A 16,291-nucleotide genomic window follows, 5' to 3' on the forward strand; every position below is an offset into this window, starting at 1 on the left:
AAATAAATGTGCATTATTTTATTACAACTTCTACTTTTTACTAATTTTTACTAATGCTCTCTGACTGATAGAATTCCATATAATGTACTTAATATACACTGGCTAAATTTAATATCCGACTTAGAAATGTGTTTAAATAGATCCAGAAGCTTCTGCAGAACATTCAGATGCTGCTATTCCAAACAGTCATTCAGAATGGTTTGCTTTGAAAACAAGTAGACTACTTGAAAATTTTGGAGACAACAATAAATCACATAAAATTCATTTGTAAACAGCAAGAAAAATATAACATTTAATAAGAATTAAATAGAAATAATTTCTTCAGGAAAGCCATTTTCAGTCAATAAATAACAAAAAATCCTTTTATCAATGAGATGCGTAACATTGTGTGCAAGAGTTATTGTTACACATACTTCTGAGTGATGTTAGTATGGATGTCTTTGCATACATGTGACCTTTACTTCAAACATCTTCCCTAAATGACAATACAACCAAGATTTATGCTGAAGCACAAAGGGCACTTACTCCATGTAAAATTAGGTGTGGAAACATTCCCCTCAAAACCACTGCAAAAGGCCCACCTCACTCCATGTCTTAGCCAAGTAATAGGGGAATAAAGATACCAGGATTTACAGATACTCTGCTGTTTGGAATAAGGCTGAAATGCAGGTTAGATAAGAACTGCATAAACATACGTTTAAAATTTTTTCTGGTTGTGCCCTTTCTGTCCTCCCTATCTGTGCCTCTCTTGCCATCAAAAGCTGCTCACTAGAGTAAAGCTGTTAGCGCTCAGTGCACCAGCTTCAGCACTAGCAGCAAATCATTTACAATGTGTGCAAAATACTAAAAATTAGCGTTAATAATTCAAGTTATTACCCGTCAACATAGATTTACTTATTGGCACCTAAATGCACCTGCTAAATGGGCATATTAAGATCTCTGTCAAGGTACTAAAATGTCTTCAAATTGCAGAATTTTTAGTGGACAGTTCTTGTGATAGCAAGAATAAAAATATGGATGCCTATTATTTCTCTTATGGATAAAATTGGCCATTTATAAGCTAGTGTTGAAAACAAGCAATTTTGATCTGCACTTTTAAAAACAGGAAAGCTTTTTCTTCTTTGAATTCCTCCTTTCTCTAATATTTTGTTCTTTCCTTTGTCTGCCAAGGCTAACATATGTTGAGGCGTGGAAATGTATTAAAGGCATCTAGCCTATGTCTGCTAGAAGAGGCCTGGGATGGCCCAAATACAACTCACCCAAGGATCTTCTATTTCCCTTTGATCTGTTCTGTCTCTGCTGACCATTATAATATATTGGATGTGTAGGCAGTGCATAATCTAGAGCAACACAACCACTAAAGCTTAGACTAATGGCAGATTCTAGTTTAAAAACATTAATACCCTTTATGATATTGTTACCTATCAAACAAAATTTCAAAGTTTATTAACTGATCACAATTACTATAATTAAAAAATGTGATACATGCATGAAATAATGCATCAACACATTTTCAGTGATGAAGTTCACAGCTGCAAACTAATCCCCAAATTTAGAGAATAGGGAGAAAGGGCTTGGGTCTGCATTTTTTTTTGGAAACTTAGCATTCATTAAGCTAACAGGATGTTTATACTGGGGAAAGTAAGTGTTTTCCATCTCTGCATTCATCGTAAGCATCCAGGCCTTTGAAGTTACAGTGAAATAGAAATGTGACGTGAAGCAAAACTTTGACTACAGAACCAAAATAAGAATCTCACTTACACGGATATAACATTTACAATAGTAAGAATCAACACTGTAATATCAATATAACTGAAGGCAGTTTCCATAGTTTGGAAGTAATATTTCAGTGGAATGGGACAGAAAAATAAACTTCAAGCACATCTCAGACATTTAGAGTCCAAGTGGCTACTGTATGAGAATCTTTGTTGAATACGATGACTTTCATTGCCCCTGGATGGCAGGTGATGATAACTTATTTGCAAATGTGGCATTCCTGAAGGCTTTTCTTGTGGGTCCTCCTCATTAGAAAGGATTCACTAGAGAAAGAAACAAAAATTTCTACAGAATTTTTTTTGCGCAAAACAATAGTGAGAATTGCAAGACTAAATACAGTACTGTACAATTTCATTATAAGTAATACTGTGCCAAAGCAGTCCATCACTGATTTCCAATCACTAGTTGGTGTTGAAATAGTTTCTTGAGGGGATGGTTAGAGGTGGCAGTCAAAATCTGGGCTTGATTTGAATTGGCTTTCCTGTAAAAGAAAGAAAATTTATTGTCAGCAATAGAATTCTAGAACTTGTAGCACAGAGGGGTAGTACATTGTTATGCTAACAATGGTACTTTCTTTTCAACTGGCACCAGCCATCCAATTCAATTTGCAAATTCTATTTTCATTTCCTTTATATTCTTCCTTTTCACTTGTTACTATGATGTATACATTAATAATTACTGTAGTGTTTTGAGTTTTAATAACCCTGAATCATTTTCCTTGAACAGCAAAGCCTACAAAAATAGTGGATACAGCCCAGTTCATCATGGGTGAAGCCCTCCCCAACACTGAGCACAATTTACAAGGAGCGCTGTTGCAGGCAAGCAGCATTCATCATCAAGGACCTCCAACATCTAGGTCACGCTCTCTTCTCACTGCTGCCATCAGGAAGGAAGTACAGGAGCATCAGGTCCCACACTACCAGGTTCAGGAACAGTTATTACCCCTCAGCCATCAGGCTCTTGAACCGACGGGGTTTACTTCACTCATCCTAATACTGAACTGATTCCACAACCTGTGGGCTCACTTTCAAGGACACTACAACATATGTTCTTGATAGTTATTGTTTATTTATTATTATTATTATTATTTTGTTTTCTTTTTCTTTTTATATTCACACAGTTTGTTGTCCTTTGCACATTGGTTGTTTGCTCATCTATGCTGTGAATGTTTTTTTTAATCACTCTATTACGTTTCCTTGTATTTACAGTGAACACCTGCAAGAAAATGCATTTCAGGGTAGCACTATGTGGTGACATATATGTACTTAGATGATAAATTTACTTTGAACTCCTGTTACTCAGTGGAAACTACAAACTTCACAAAAGTCAAATTCAATTTGCAAATTTCAAATGGTTTACTCGGATAATTATTAGGCCAAGGCTGCCTATTGTTGACTACAGTTGGCCATTTTATTGGCATGCATTGGTGAAAGGGGTCAATTCCAGCTTGCTCATTCCCTCTTGTAACTTGTAGGAAATTGGGAAACATCTGTTCAGTTCTTGTACACTTGTGTGTGGGAAATCACCCACACACACGTGCACAAGAGACAAGTCGATTATATACACCATTTGGTGTAAAATAGATAAATGGATCATCATATATCTGAGTGCTTTCCCTAATCTGTCCCATTATTTAATGTCAACCTTCACAGACCAAAACTGCAGGCTTAAGCTTGAGAATATGACAAACAGCTTTAGAAAGCTTGCTCTATTATTTAGTAAAATCACAGCCAATCCTCTGTCTTATCCACACCCATTTTCATTGTCTCTGCTTCCTTTTGTGTACAAAAACTTATCTGCCTGAATCCTCAATACATTTATTGTTTGTGCACAGTTCATTCAGGTACACCTACAACTGTCTCAGGACAGATATTTTTCCTCCAATTAGTAGTCTCTTTTGAAAATTTGACCCCTTCTGCTAGAGATAACAGCTTTTTAGCATCCCTCTCAGTCTCTCAAAGTATCTCTGTTGAGAATGTAACTCCTCTTCACTGGAATCAATCTAATGTATATGCCACAATGATTCCAAGATAAATATATACAAGGCCAATAAAAAAAATTCAAAACTGTGCACAGTACTCTTTAAGTATGGCACATGAAACTCATGCACAGCTCGCCAGTCCATTTGTATCCTACCGTTTTCCAATAAAGACTAACAAAAGTAATTAATGGTTGATGGAAGTCTTAGTAACCACAGGACTCTGTGCATTGCAGTGCTGCAAGGCTCAGGATTAGTCCCTTGCTATTTGCGGTATATATCTGTAATCATGATAATGTAGTTTATAGATGATACCAAAATTAGTTGTGTGGTTGCTAGTGTGCTTGACTGTTGTCGGCTGTCGAAGAGTACATATAAACAGGTTAGCTAGGGAAAAGGCAAAATGGAATTTAAACTGGAGAAATGTCAAGCATTTAGGGAGGTAATAGATGAAAAATGACAAGTTATAGGAATTGCAGTGTAAAAGAAGGAACCTTGGAGTGTACAGCACAGAAGGCAGCAGGCAAGGTAGCTAAGGCAGTTAAGATAGTACTCAGCATACCTACCTTTTATCAACCGAGGCAAATAATACAATAATAAAGATGACATCCTAGAATTGTTTATAACACTCATAAGGCTGCAGCTAGAATGTTGTGTACAGTTCTAGTCACTATACCCCAGGCTGAGATTCCAGGACAGAGATAGAGTGCAAAGGAGATTAATACATACACAATGCTGGAGGACTCAGCAGGTCAGGCAGCACGTATGCAAAGGAATAAAGAGTTGACATTTCTGGCCAAGACTATTCATCAGGAAAAAATTCTTTATTCCTTTCCCTCGATGCTGAGTTCCTCCAACATTTTGTGTGTGCTACTCTGAATTTCCAGCAGCTGCAGAATTTACTGTGTAAAGATGATTAATGAGGACTTTACCAATGTTGAATGATTAGTAAAGACCAGCTAGGAGGGGCGGGCTTGCTTGCTTTTAAGCAAAGGAGACCTAAGGGAGGATCTAACAGACTTGTATAAAATTACAAAAATCTGAGGCACAATGTACAGAAACAATCTGTTTCACTGAACAGAAACATCAATAACTAGGGATACATATTTAAGATATTTGTTAGACAGGACACAGTTGAAGAAACACAAATACCAGTGATCAGAAACTCACTGGCTAAGAGAATACTGAAGGCAGAACTTCTCATTACATTTCAAGGAGACCTGTTGGGCACCTTGAAAATTATAATCCAGAAGGTTGCAGAATCTGGAAATGGAAAGTCGATACAATGGGATAAACGACTTCCTCTCTATAACATATATTTGATTGTTTTCTTTTTACGTACACTGTGTTTCCCAACTGCATGCTTTAGCAGAGACTTTCCACAGCTCACGGACCAGGAAACTTCAATCTCATAGAATTGTATAGCATGGAAACTGGCCATTCAATCAAGCTCCCCCACACCAACCTGTTGCACATGGACCATAGCCCTATCCACCTAAGCAAATTAAGTGCTTATCTAGACACTAAGTTCTGTCAGTAATCTTGGTTCAACCACTCAAACAGTGTATACCAGGTATTTATCACCCTGTGTGTGAAGATCCCTGTCAGAACCCCTCTAAATCTCTTCCGGCTTCCCTTCAAATTAGATCCTTGAGTTTTATCTATCTCTGCTAAGGGAAAAAGTTTCTTGCAATCAACCCTATATATACCCCTCACAATTTTAAATATCTTAATCTTCTCCATATATTTCTCGTTTAGTAGTTTCTCACCATTTATAGACCTTTTCTAATTTCTTAATTTTCATATTTTTATAACAATATACATCATCTGCTGCTACATTGACTATCAACTTGATCTTTACCAGTCTGGAAAAACTTTAGCTTAAAATTTTGAAAAAAAATGTGCTTAAATGCAGAAGCCAGTTTTCACAAATGCATTGTGCATTTTGGCTTCTGAATGAGGATTTACAGACAGCACATTGCAGAAATGTCTAGAAGGGCATTGAAACAAAGACAGGAATAAACTTCCTTCAAATACACCCCCTTTGTTCACGATGATTTAGAAAAATATCTCACCATAGATGACAACAATGCAGAAACGGTTAATATGTTTCTATACTGTACTTGCCCCTTTTAGAGGTGACATCAATGATAGAATGAATTTAACTATCAAATATCATTATACTACACTTGCTATTTGGATGATTGTTGATTATTAAACTTATTCAGCAAGAATGGCAACTGGAAAGGTTACATTTGAGATTCTGCTTCCAATCTACCATGTACGTGGCTCAGGCCATTCTCTTGATGGTATATCACACTCCTGCCAAAGGCAGTCTGAGATCCAACTGACATTCTAAATATGCGGTGCAGTTACTTTATGATGCTGATAATACATAAAGCCAAGGTTAAGTTCTATAATGCCTACATTCTGACAGCAAAACCATGTGGATAATATCAATCAGCCAAAAAAAGTTTTAAAAATTACTATTGTGGAATTTCATATGAGAAAGGAAAGATGCTATTTTGTCAAGGTAAACAGCTCCTTGACCTTTATACTTCAGGATCTGCTGCTAATACCGCTAGCACAGCCAAGGCAAGATATTAGCAAAATATTCATCAGAGCTTTCCCACATCCGGTGTCCTCATCAATAATCTCAAAGGGATGTAAGTAATCCTTTGTAGTTGCCCCTGTAAATGTTAAATATACCGTACTTACTAAATTGAGCAATAAAATTTAATTGGATATCAAATATGGAGAATTACTTTTTAAAACAAAATGTCAAGAAACCCATCAGCTTTGAAGTTTTGACTCAAATCTGAAAAAATGGCAGCACAATCCAAAGAAGCTGAAAGAATACCTTTTAAAAACAAACATTAAAATACTTCACCGTTCTTAATAAAGTCAGCAATTCTTGAGAAAAGATGTGTACTTTAATTAAAATTAAGTTAAACAAAAGTAACAATAATTTTTGTATTAAATCTTATTTCCTTATTCTTTCAGCCACTATATGGCGACAAGTAACCTTCTAATCTTTTGAAGAAGCTTGTCTTTCCATCAATCAGGTAATGATTCCGAAAATCACAAAAGAAAATTTTCCACACACCAGATGTTTGAAAGTTGACACTACCCTGCATATTAAATGTTTCCTGATTTATTTAGTCTGCATTAAGAAAGTTCCCATCTACCAGTTTTCTTGTGCTTGCATAACAGAAATCTGTTGAAGTGTTGTTATTTTGCAGCAGTCACTGTAAATACTATACTGATTGTTCAGGCTCATTTCCCACCACAGTTCAACAGGGTTTGGTCAGAGAGGAATGCACGGCACAAGTAGGTAATTGTGTGTTGAATGGAAAACCCAACAAGTAGTAGTGGATATGGCCCAATCCATTACGGATAAAGACCACCCCACCAGTGAGCACATTTACACGTAACGCTGTCACAGGAAAACATCCATCATCAATGACCCCACCATTTTGGCCATCCGCTCTTCTCGCTCCTGCCTTCAGTCAGGAGATATAGGATCCTCAAGACCCTCAGCACCAGGGTCAGGAACTGTTATTAACCCTCGACCATCAGGCTTTTGAACAGACGAGATAACTTCACATATGCCCATCACTGAACTGTTCCCACAACCCATGGACTCACTTTCAAGGACTCTTCATCTCATGTTTTAGATAGCTATTTACGTATGTGCCCAGCCACATATGCCAGTGATCATTATCAGGCCGGTGTTCCTGAAATTTTTGTGCATAAGTGGCCTTTGCCCTCTTGATGCTGAAGATGAGGTTTGTCCTGGCCAGTCTGACAGCTATCTTGTCACCAGACCTGATTTTAGTAGGGCAGCTCACCTTTACGTTCAGCCAGGGCTTCTGGTTGGGTCATGAGGAGACCATTTTTGAGGTGCAAACACATTGTCTACACACTGAATGATAATGACAGATGAGGCATATTCCTCAAGGTCTGTGTCTTCTCCATTTGTGGTGGTCTCCTGGAACATCTGTCAGTCCATTCAAAACAGTCCTGGAGCATAGAGTTTGCCTCATTAGGCCATACAGTGACGGTCCTCTTGACTGGTTTTTCCATTTTCAGCAGCAATTAACAGTATGCTGGGATTCGCATTATGAAGATGGGTCAGAGAGGTGGGGATGAATGAGGGCATGGGATGACTTTACAAGTACCACATCTGTTTGTATAAACATGGTCTAGTTGGCCTGTTCCACTGGGGGCCATGGTGACATGTTAGTGGAATTTGGGTAAAATGTCCTGCAGGTTAACACATAAATTTACTTTGAACTTTGAGAACCAAAGACAAAAAAAAAACAATGCCAGATGATTGCATTCTGAAATTGACAACAGGAAATACTTATAATGTCACAAAATCAGTATACCATATCACAGGACAAGGTCCATCTCTGGCATGACATTTCAAGAGAAAGATTACTAAGTTACAATAAATGGAACAGAAAACTCAGTTAATTTCATTTTCAGAAAATGTATGTGCATTAATTTTATGCCAGTTTGTAGTGTTGTTATTAAGATGATGAAGTCACAAACAGCTATTATTCTATATTTAAAGCTGTTTAATGAAAACAAAATTCTGGCTAGTTCTGTTGGTGAGGTTCATTTTACATTTGGGATCTATATGCAATTGAGCCTTACAATTTTGAGTGAGATGCTGTAATGATTTTGCAACAGCATCAGTTCATCAACATCTGTACAAAAAAAAGATAACATCAGTGCAACTGTACTTCACCAGCTGAAAAGGCAACGAAAAAGCTGATACTTATAATAACGACTAATAAATCAGGTGGAGACTGCAGATGCTGGAAATCTGGATCAACACACACAAAATGTGAAGGAACTCGTCAGGTTAGGCAGCATCTGTATGTTGCCTGATCTGCTGAGTCCTTCCAGCATTTTGTGTGGGCTGATAAGAAAGGCCACTGTGAAATCCCAAGTCTAGTCAATGATGAGACATGGAACCAGCCACACCCAGTTTGGGTTACAGTAAACCTCAGCTAATCTGGCACATTTGGGATTTTCCTGGTGGTGGACTGGCAGACTTTTGAAATTATTGGATGTGATTCCTACTAATAACCTAATACACTTCAAATACATGGTGACACAGTGAGTTTCAAGGGACCATGGGAAACATGGCTCTGCTCAGTTCAAAGAGAACTTGGGAAATGGGGTCCATTGAGTTTCAAGGGATTATGGGAAATAGGGTTCAGTGAGCTTCAGCAAAACAAGGGGTTTCAAGGGAGCACAGGAAATAAAATCACACGAGCCAGATGCTGAACCACTGATGTTTCTGAATAATCAGAGAGAATGGATTATATGCAGGACACCAGTCTTGAAAACAACTGAATAATTCTTAAAGTTGCCCTTAACAGTGACTTGGCAATGAGATGTTTAAAATGATTAAACAATTGCAGTGATTCAAGATAATGCCTCTCTTCTCAGGACAATTAAGGAGGCAATCAATGCCTGATACCAACAATATGAATTTCCTGAGAATGAATACAGTAAATACAAGTACTTATTGATGACAAACTGTGATTTGTTTTTTTTTGTGCAACCTACATATATATAATTTTCATTGTAAGATGCTGCTAGGATGTCTTAAGGAAAGAACATTTCTGATGAACAAAATTGGAATTGTGAGCCTCACTACCAACATTATGAAGCAAATTGATTTATCTTCAATGTAAGCCTCACTCAGCACCAACACAATTTCTTAATGTGCACAACGCATAATCAATTACTCAGCTTTAATAGCAGTGGCATAAAAGCAGCCGTCATTTTATTAGGCTGTTTGTGTCCTGCATTGCGAATGAACTGCCAGTGTAATTAAGGCTCTCTTTAAAAATTGCTGTCTTTCGCACATTTTTAATGATCTTGTGACTCCAGATTGTACTAGGACCGTGCCTCAAACTCATTACAAGGCTTGTGGATAGACACAAATGTTTCATTAATGCTTTCCTATGTCATCATGGTACTCCTCAGTCACATTAGTTTTGGGTAATGGAGAAACATACCATTTTGGGGCTCCACAGTAACAGCATATAGCTCTGCCACACTTAATACAGTATTATTTCCATTACCAAACTCCAACTATATGTCTTCCTCCAGCTCAGCTTCCTCTATTATAGGCTCTTTTAAGAGGCTCCTAGATAGGTACATGGAGTTTAAAAAAAGAGGGCTATGGGTAACCCTAGGTAATTTCTGAAGTACATACATGTTTGGCACAGCATTGTGTGCGGAAGGGCATGTATTGTGCTGTAGGTTTTCTATGTTTCTATATGCATTAAAATGTTTTGAATTTTCTTAGACTCGGTCTAATATTTTCAATATTAAACATAGTGTAAGAGCTCAAGAGTATTTTCGTGAGATAAGGCTCTTCAATAAGGGAAGCTGCACTCTTGACCATTGTGGCTATATCAATTTCACTCAGCTATTTTATACAGCAAACTCTCAGGACACTGGCCCTTAAAGAGATAATTACTTGGAATGTACATCACAGTGTTATAAATGGTGTGGCTCGGGGAAGGTGAAGTAGAACGAATGGAGAGAGTCGGTTGCATACCTCCCAATTTCATTGAGATCCCAACTACAAAGAATCAGTCCTTTGGAAGATCTGATGCACTGGGCAGCAGGAGGCCCTTAAGAGTAATTACCTGAATAAACTAGAAACTAATGACTTTTCCAGAAGTAGGTGCAAAATGAGGTACTTACAAATGCACAACCCCAAAAACCACCATTCAGGTCAGACAAAAATTTGTCTCCAACCTCTTCTACTGAATTCAATGCACTTCATGTGGTTTTGCCTAAATCAATGAGATCAATTGTTAACTAGGTGACTGTCTTCCAAACGCTTGTGCTTTGATTCCAATACCATTGTGAGTTATTTCAACTCCAGTTCCCAGCTCCATATTGTCCTATCTGTCCTCTGCCTTCTCTACGATCATGGTGAAGCCCTACGCAATCTAGAATACCTCATATTTCCCTTGGATGATCCACAATCTAATATTAATGTTAAATTTTGAAAATTCAGGTAACCCACACCCCCTTATACCTGTTCTTTCTTCTTCTGATCTACTCAAGTTCTCTCAGCCCTTTCTCTGCTTTGTTACATGGATACACATACAGTCGGCCCTCCTTATCCGCAAATTCTGCATCTGCGAATTCAACCAACCGTGAATCGCAAAAACCCAAAAGTGCTCTTCCAGGACTTGTTGCTAGAGCATGTACAGCCTTTTTTTCTTGTCATTATTCCATAAACAATGCAGTATAACAACTATTTTACATAGCATTTACATTGTATTAGGTATGATAAGTAACCTAGAGATGATTTAAAGTATACAGGATGGGTTATTGTGGATCAGGATTGAAAAAAATCGGAAGTTCTCTTACCAAGTAAGTCGGAACAGGTACATCCAGTATTATTTAGCATCAGTTAGTCAAACGTTTGCATTCATATATAGTATATATTTTACCTTTCTATGCATATAAAACACTTAAGAACGTATGTTTCAGCGCCGGGCTCGGGAAGTTCCTGAGTTCGATCTAGTGACAGATCGCTATGGAGTGCGCTCTCTACCGTGCCAGGTTCATGTGGAGGATCAAAAACCCAAAACCCAATAATTAAACCACTGCGTTGCTTAGTAATAATTGTAGCTTTCATCGGGGCAGAGCCTTTCTCACTTTATCCTTTAAAATTGTTCCGATTGTTGACTGACGTAACCTAACATTTTTCCAAAGACCGACTGCGTTTCACCTCTTTCCGATCGCTTTATTATTTCCACTTTATTTTCAATCATTATCGTGATTATTTTCGTGAGCAGAAACACTGCGGATTCAGATCTCTGCCGCTGGGTCCTAATGTCCATCACACTGAGACAGGTTAAATAAGGTCTTGGGTTCCGCCGGGTCCTAAGATCCATCGCATTGATACAGGTTGAATAAGGGACTTGAGCATCCGCGAACTTTGGTATCCGTGAGGGGTCCCGGAACCAATCCCTCGCGGATAAGGAGGGCCGACTGTACCTTAATGGAGATTCATTTCCACAAGCAGCATCTGTTATCCAGAACTTTATCCTATCTCACTCATTATTTACATTTAAACCTTGCAAATGACAGTTCATTCAGCAAAAAGGGGTTAATATTTAATATTAGGAACTTCCTTGGTTACTCTAACCCCTACGAACCTTGGAAATAGGAGCAGGAAAAGGCCAAGTGATTCTCTGAACCTGCTCCAAGATCACAGCTGATTTTCTTCAATGCTGTTTTGCTGCAATATCTCCATATACTCTGATTTCCTTTGAATCAAAAAAAAATTGATCTCTGAGTGGACTCAATAACTGAACATCCACAGCCATCTAGGGTAGAGAATTCCACAGATTCATCATTGATTATGGGATGAAATTTTTCATTTCAATTTACCTCTTAGTTTGAGACTATGTTCCCTGGTTCCATAAACCTCAGCTATGATAAACATACTCCCAGAATCCTGCCTGTCAAGCCCAATGGAATCTCTTATATTTTAAACTCTAGAAAATACCACGCTACTACTCTCATACAGTAAACCCATCACCTTTGGGACTAGTTATATTCAATAATAATGTCCTTCAAGTACAGTACACAACAGGAAATGACTCTTGGATCATCATAGTTTAGTGGTTCAAACGTTCACTGTAGAAACATGTGGATTTGATGGAGAAATATATAAAGACCTCAGATGGTCATCATATTTTCCCACAGTGTTACTCTGGCTAATTTTACAAATTCACAAACACTCAAAAAGCAACAAAGGAGCTTGCAAACCACAACTGATAGTGAAATAGATCTAAGTTCCATAGGAAATTTTAGTATAGTCCTCCCAAATCTTCCCTGCTACTTAGCAAGACTGTGTTTGATTAGATCTTGTAACTTATCTCTGCATTCCATTCTATCCAAAACACCTTCTCCATATGCACCATCAATTTCTTCAGAATAAAGGGTAATACTGTTAGCTTTCTAAATTACTAGCTGTAGTTGTACGTCAGTCTTTTGCAAATCAAACTCATGGGCTCCCTGGTCCTTCTGTATCTTTCACTGCAGCAATCTATCACCGTCTTTATCTTCCTAACAAAATGGACAATTTTACTTTTTCCCACTTAATACTCCATTTGTCAGATCCACTCACATCATCTATCTGTAGCGCTTTCAACTTGTGTTATAGTCTTTTCATTATTTTTCTACTTACTTTTGCCATCAGCAAATTTAGCCACTATACCTTCATCCAAGTCAATTACATAAAATGTAAAAGCTTGAGGCCACCACTAGCATACCATTTGTATATCTTGCCAACCAGAGGAAAAGGTACTTTTATGCCTAACTGATTCCTACAAGCTAGCCAATCTTTTATCCATGTCAATATCTTACCTCCTACACTGTGCGTTTTTATTTCCTACAATACACCAAATCAAATGCTTTCTGGGAATCTAAGTGATTCAACAGCTCTTCTTTATACAGAGCTTATTAATTCTACACACAACTCTAATAAATTGGTCAAATATAACTTCTCTTTCACAAAACCTTGTTGACTTTGCCTGATTAACTTGAATTTTTGAAAGTAGCCTGCTATATCATCGTTAATGATAGGATGTAATATTTTCGCTATGACAAACATAAAGCTAATTAACCTGTAAGTTTTCAGCTGTTTCCCTTCTTTGTCTAACAAAGGAGACACACTTGTAATTTTCTCATCTAAAGCAACCTTACTGAATGTTGAGAATTTCAGAAATATAAAACTTAATACATTAACTACTTCACTAGTTATTTCTTTTAAGAACCTAGGATCAAGTTTATCAGGTTTGGAATAACTGTCAGTCCCCAAATCAAACAATTCATTCAGTACCGATTCCAAATTTTTAACTCCCAATTTGCAGCATTTCTGGAGCATTACTTGAATCCTCTATAATCACAAGTGATGTAAAATTATGTTTAATTTGTCCTCCATCTCCTTATTTTTTGATGTTCATACTTGAGAATCCATTCCCATAAGACAAACACAGACTCAGTTAACTTTTATTTTTAAAATTATAAATTCTTGCTGTTTTGAAACTTCTGACTAGCTTTAATGCATAAATTGCTCTTTCATTCTTTCTATTATTTTAGTGATTAATTGATTTTTTAAAAAATTGGTAGACTCCTCTGATCTGCCATCCATCTTTGCACAACTATCCATTCATTTATTTCAATTAAATTGTAATTTTTTTGATTTTACACAAATAGTGGGTTCATCCCTTGAAATTCTGTTTGTTGGAATGTACGTATTCTGAGTTTTCTGAAAGGCCTTTTAAAAGGGAGAGAAAAGTTAATCTAAATCTTGACTGAGTTGATTCCTTCATTTTATTTGCCAGTTCCTTTAATTTCATAATTTAATGGCTGCTCTTTTAAAAAAAAATCTCAAAAAAAATTACAGAGTAATGAAGTATAGAAGCATGACCTCTGCTCACCATGTCTATGCCAACCACTCATCCCATTTACCATTTACCAGCACTTGGTGCATGGCATTTTATACCTCCGCAAGACATGCTCATCCAGATACTTATAAGGGTCTCTGCCTCCGCACATTCTAAGGCAATACTTTCCAGACTGTGGCTATCCTCTAAGTGGACAAAAAACATTTTCTTCACATCCCCTCTTTACGTCCATCTCAAAATCCTCTGCATTATAAGCAAAATATTTTCACCCAACCTATCTATGATCCTCAAAATTTTGCGTATGCCTCTCAGTTCCTCCCTAGCCTTATCTTTTCAAAGGAAAACACATCTAGCCTATCCAACACCCCCTCATAACCAAGAAGTTCTGTCTTAGGCAATCCCTTCTCCACCTTCTACAATACATTCATTTCCTTCTTAAAGCGTGGTGGCCAAAACTGCACGTTTTCCATCTGTGCCTTCACTGAAGTTTTAAACGGATTTCCTTACTCTTATATTCTCTGCACCAGCTAATGAAGACCAATATCCAGTATGCCTTCTTTACCAACTTATTTATCTGTACTGCCTCATTTAAGGATCTCTGGATTTATACAGGTGTCCCTGTCTAAAGCTCCACTATTCTTGCTATATAACCATATAACCATATAACAATCACAGCACGGAAACAGGCCATTCCGGCCCTCCTAGTCCGTGCCGAACTCTTAATCTCACCTAGTCCCACCTACCCGCACTCAGCCCATAACCCTCCACTCCTTTCCTATCCATATACCTATCCAATTTTACCTTAAATGACACAACTGATCTGGCCTCTACTACTTCTACAGGAAGCTCATTCCACACAGCTATCACTCTCTGAGTAAAGAAATACCCCCTCGTGTTTCCCTTAAACTTTTGCCCCCTAACTCTCAAATCAAATCATGTCCTCTCGTCTCTATGTCTTAACCTTATCAGATTTCTCAAAATATATCTCCTCATATTTATCAGGATTAAATTCCACAAGTAATTGCTCTCTCTCTGACTAACTTTCCAGTTGAACTCATTTTGTAACCTCAAACCACTTCTCTCATCTTGGACTCATTCTTTCTTCCTTCAGAGTAAATATCAAATCATAATATAATCAATGTTCTTAAAGGTATATTAATGATCCCATTGTAAATCAATCACACCTCATCATACAGTCTGCTTTCTTATTGGGCTGACTGGCCAATATAGTGCTGGTCATATAAATTATCCTGAAACATACTTTGAACTCTTCCTGCTTGAAATTTCCAAACTGCACATTTTATTACTTTAAGTTCCCTTTATGTTCCATTTTGTCATTTGGTTACAGTTAGGGGCTTCTATATCACTCCTACAAATGACTTCTTGCCTTTATTATTTCTCACCTTCATGGAAACAGTCACTAAATTCTGATTTCTAGAGATAGGGTCACCACTCTCTACTGAGCCAAGATCATCACAAATTAATAAAGCCATTCCTTCAAATCTTGCCAGCTTCATGTGCCTTCCCACTATTACCCTTTAATATTATGAACCCAGATTATGAATGCATTTCTGACCATCACTGACCCAACTAACAAAAAGATCCAAGCAATGGGAATCTTCAAGGGCATTCCACTCTATCAAGGGCACAACCCTTCCCATCAAGGGTCATCTTCAAGAGCTGGTGCCTCAATAAGGACCTTCACCATCCAGGCTATGCCCACTTAGCATTGCTATCATCAGGAAGATCCCATGAACACTACTTCTTTATTCCTCTTTTGCATTATTTATTCATTTTGTAACCTATCATAATGATTTTACAATTTTATTGATGTCTTGCATGATAATGCTGCTGCAAAACAACAAATTTCTCAACATATTTCAGTGATAATAAATCTGATTTTAATTAGTTTTTGCTTTTGGCAATTTGGCATCATGTTTTGTCTGATTGGTGACACATTTATAAAGATTGAGATGTAATGGGATGGGAAGCAGAGAGAACCAAAGGAAGAAGACAAAGGATGGACTCAGTATAAACATACACAGAAAGGAGACAAATAATGAATTGT

At 37.4% G+C, this 16,291-nt stretch overlaps 1 protein-coding gene across 1 annotated transcript in view; it reads right to left on the reverse strand.

Annotated features, from left to right (window-relative positions):
* Nucleotides 1-264: 264 nt before the first annotated feature.
* Nucleotides 265-16,291, reverse strand: part of zc3h3 (zinc finger CCCH-type containing 3) — a 265,179-nt gene continuing 249,152 nt past the window's right edge. The window contains exon 12 of the mRNA XM_073048635.1: nt 265-2,257. Within this exon, the coding sequence (XP_072904736.1) occupies nt 2,226-2,257 (32 nt within the window). The 3' untranslated portion in view covers nt 265-2,225. The remainder of the gene's footprint in view (nt 2,258-16,291) is intronic.

The sequence above is a fragment of the Hemitrygon akajei genome, chromosome 1 (genome assembly GCF_048418815.1).
Source record: "Hemitrygon akajei chromosome 1, sHemAka1.3, whole genome shotgun sequence".
Taxonomy (NCBI): Eukaryota; Metazoa; Chordata; class Chondrichthyes; order Myliobatiformes; family Dasyatidae; genus Hemitrygon; species Hemitrygon akajei.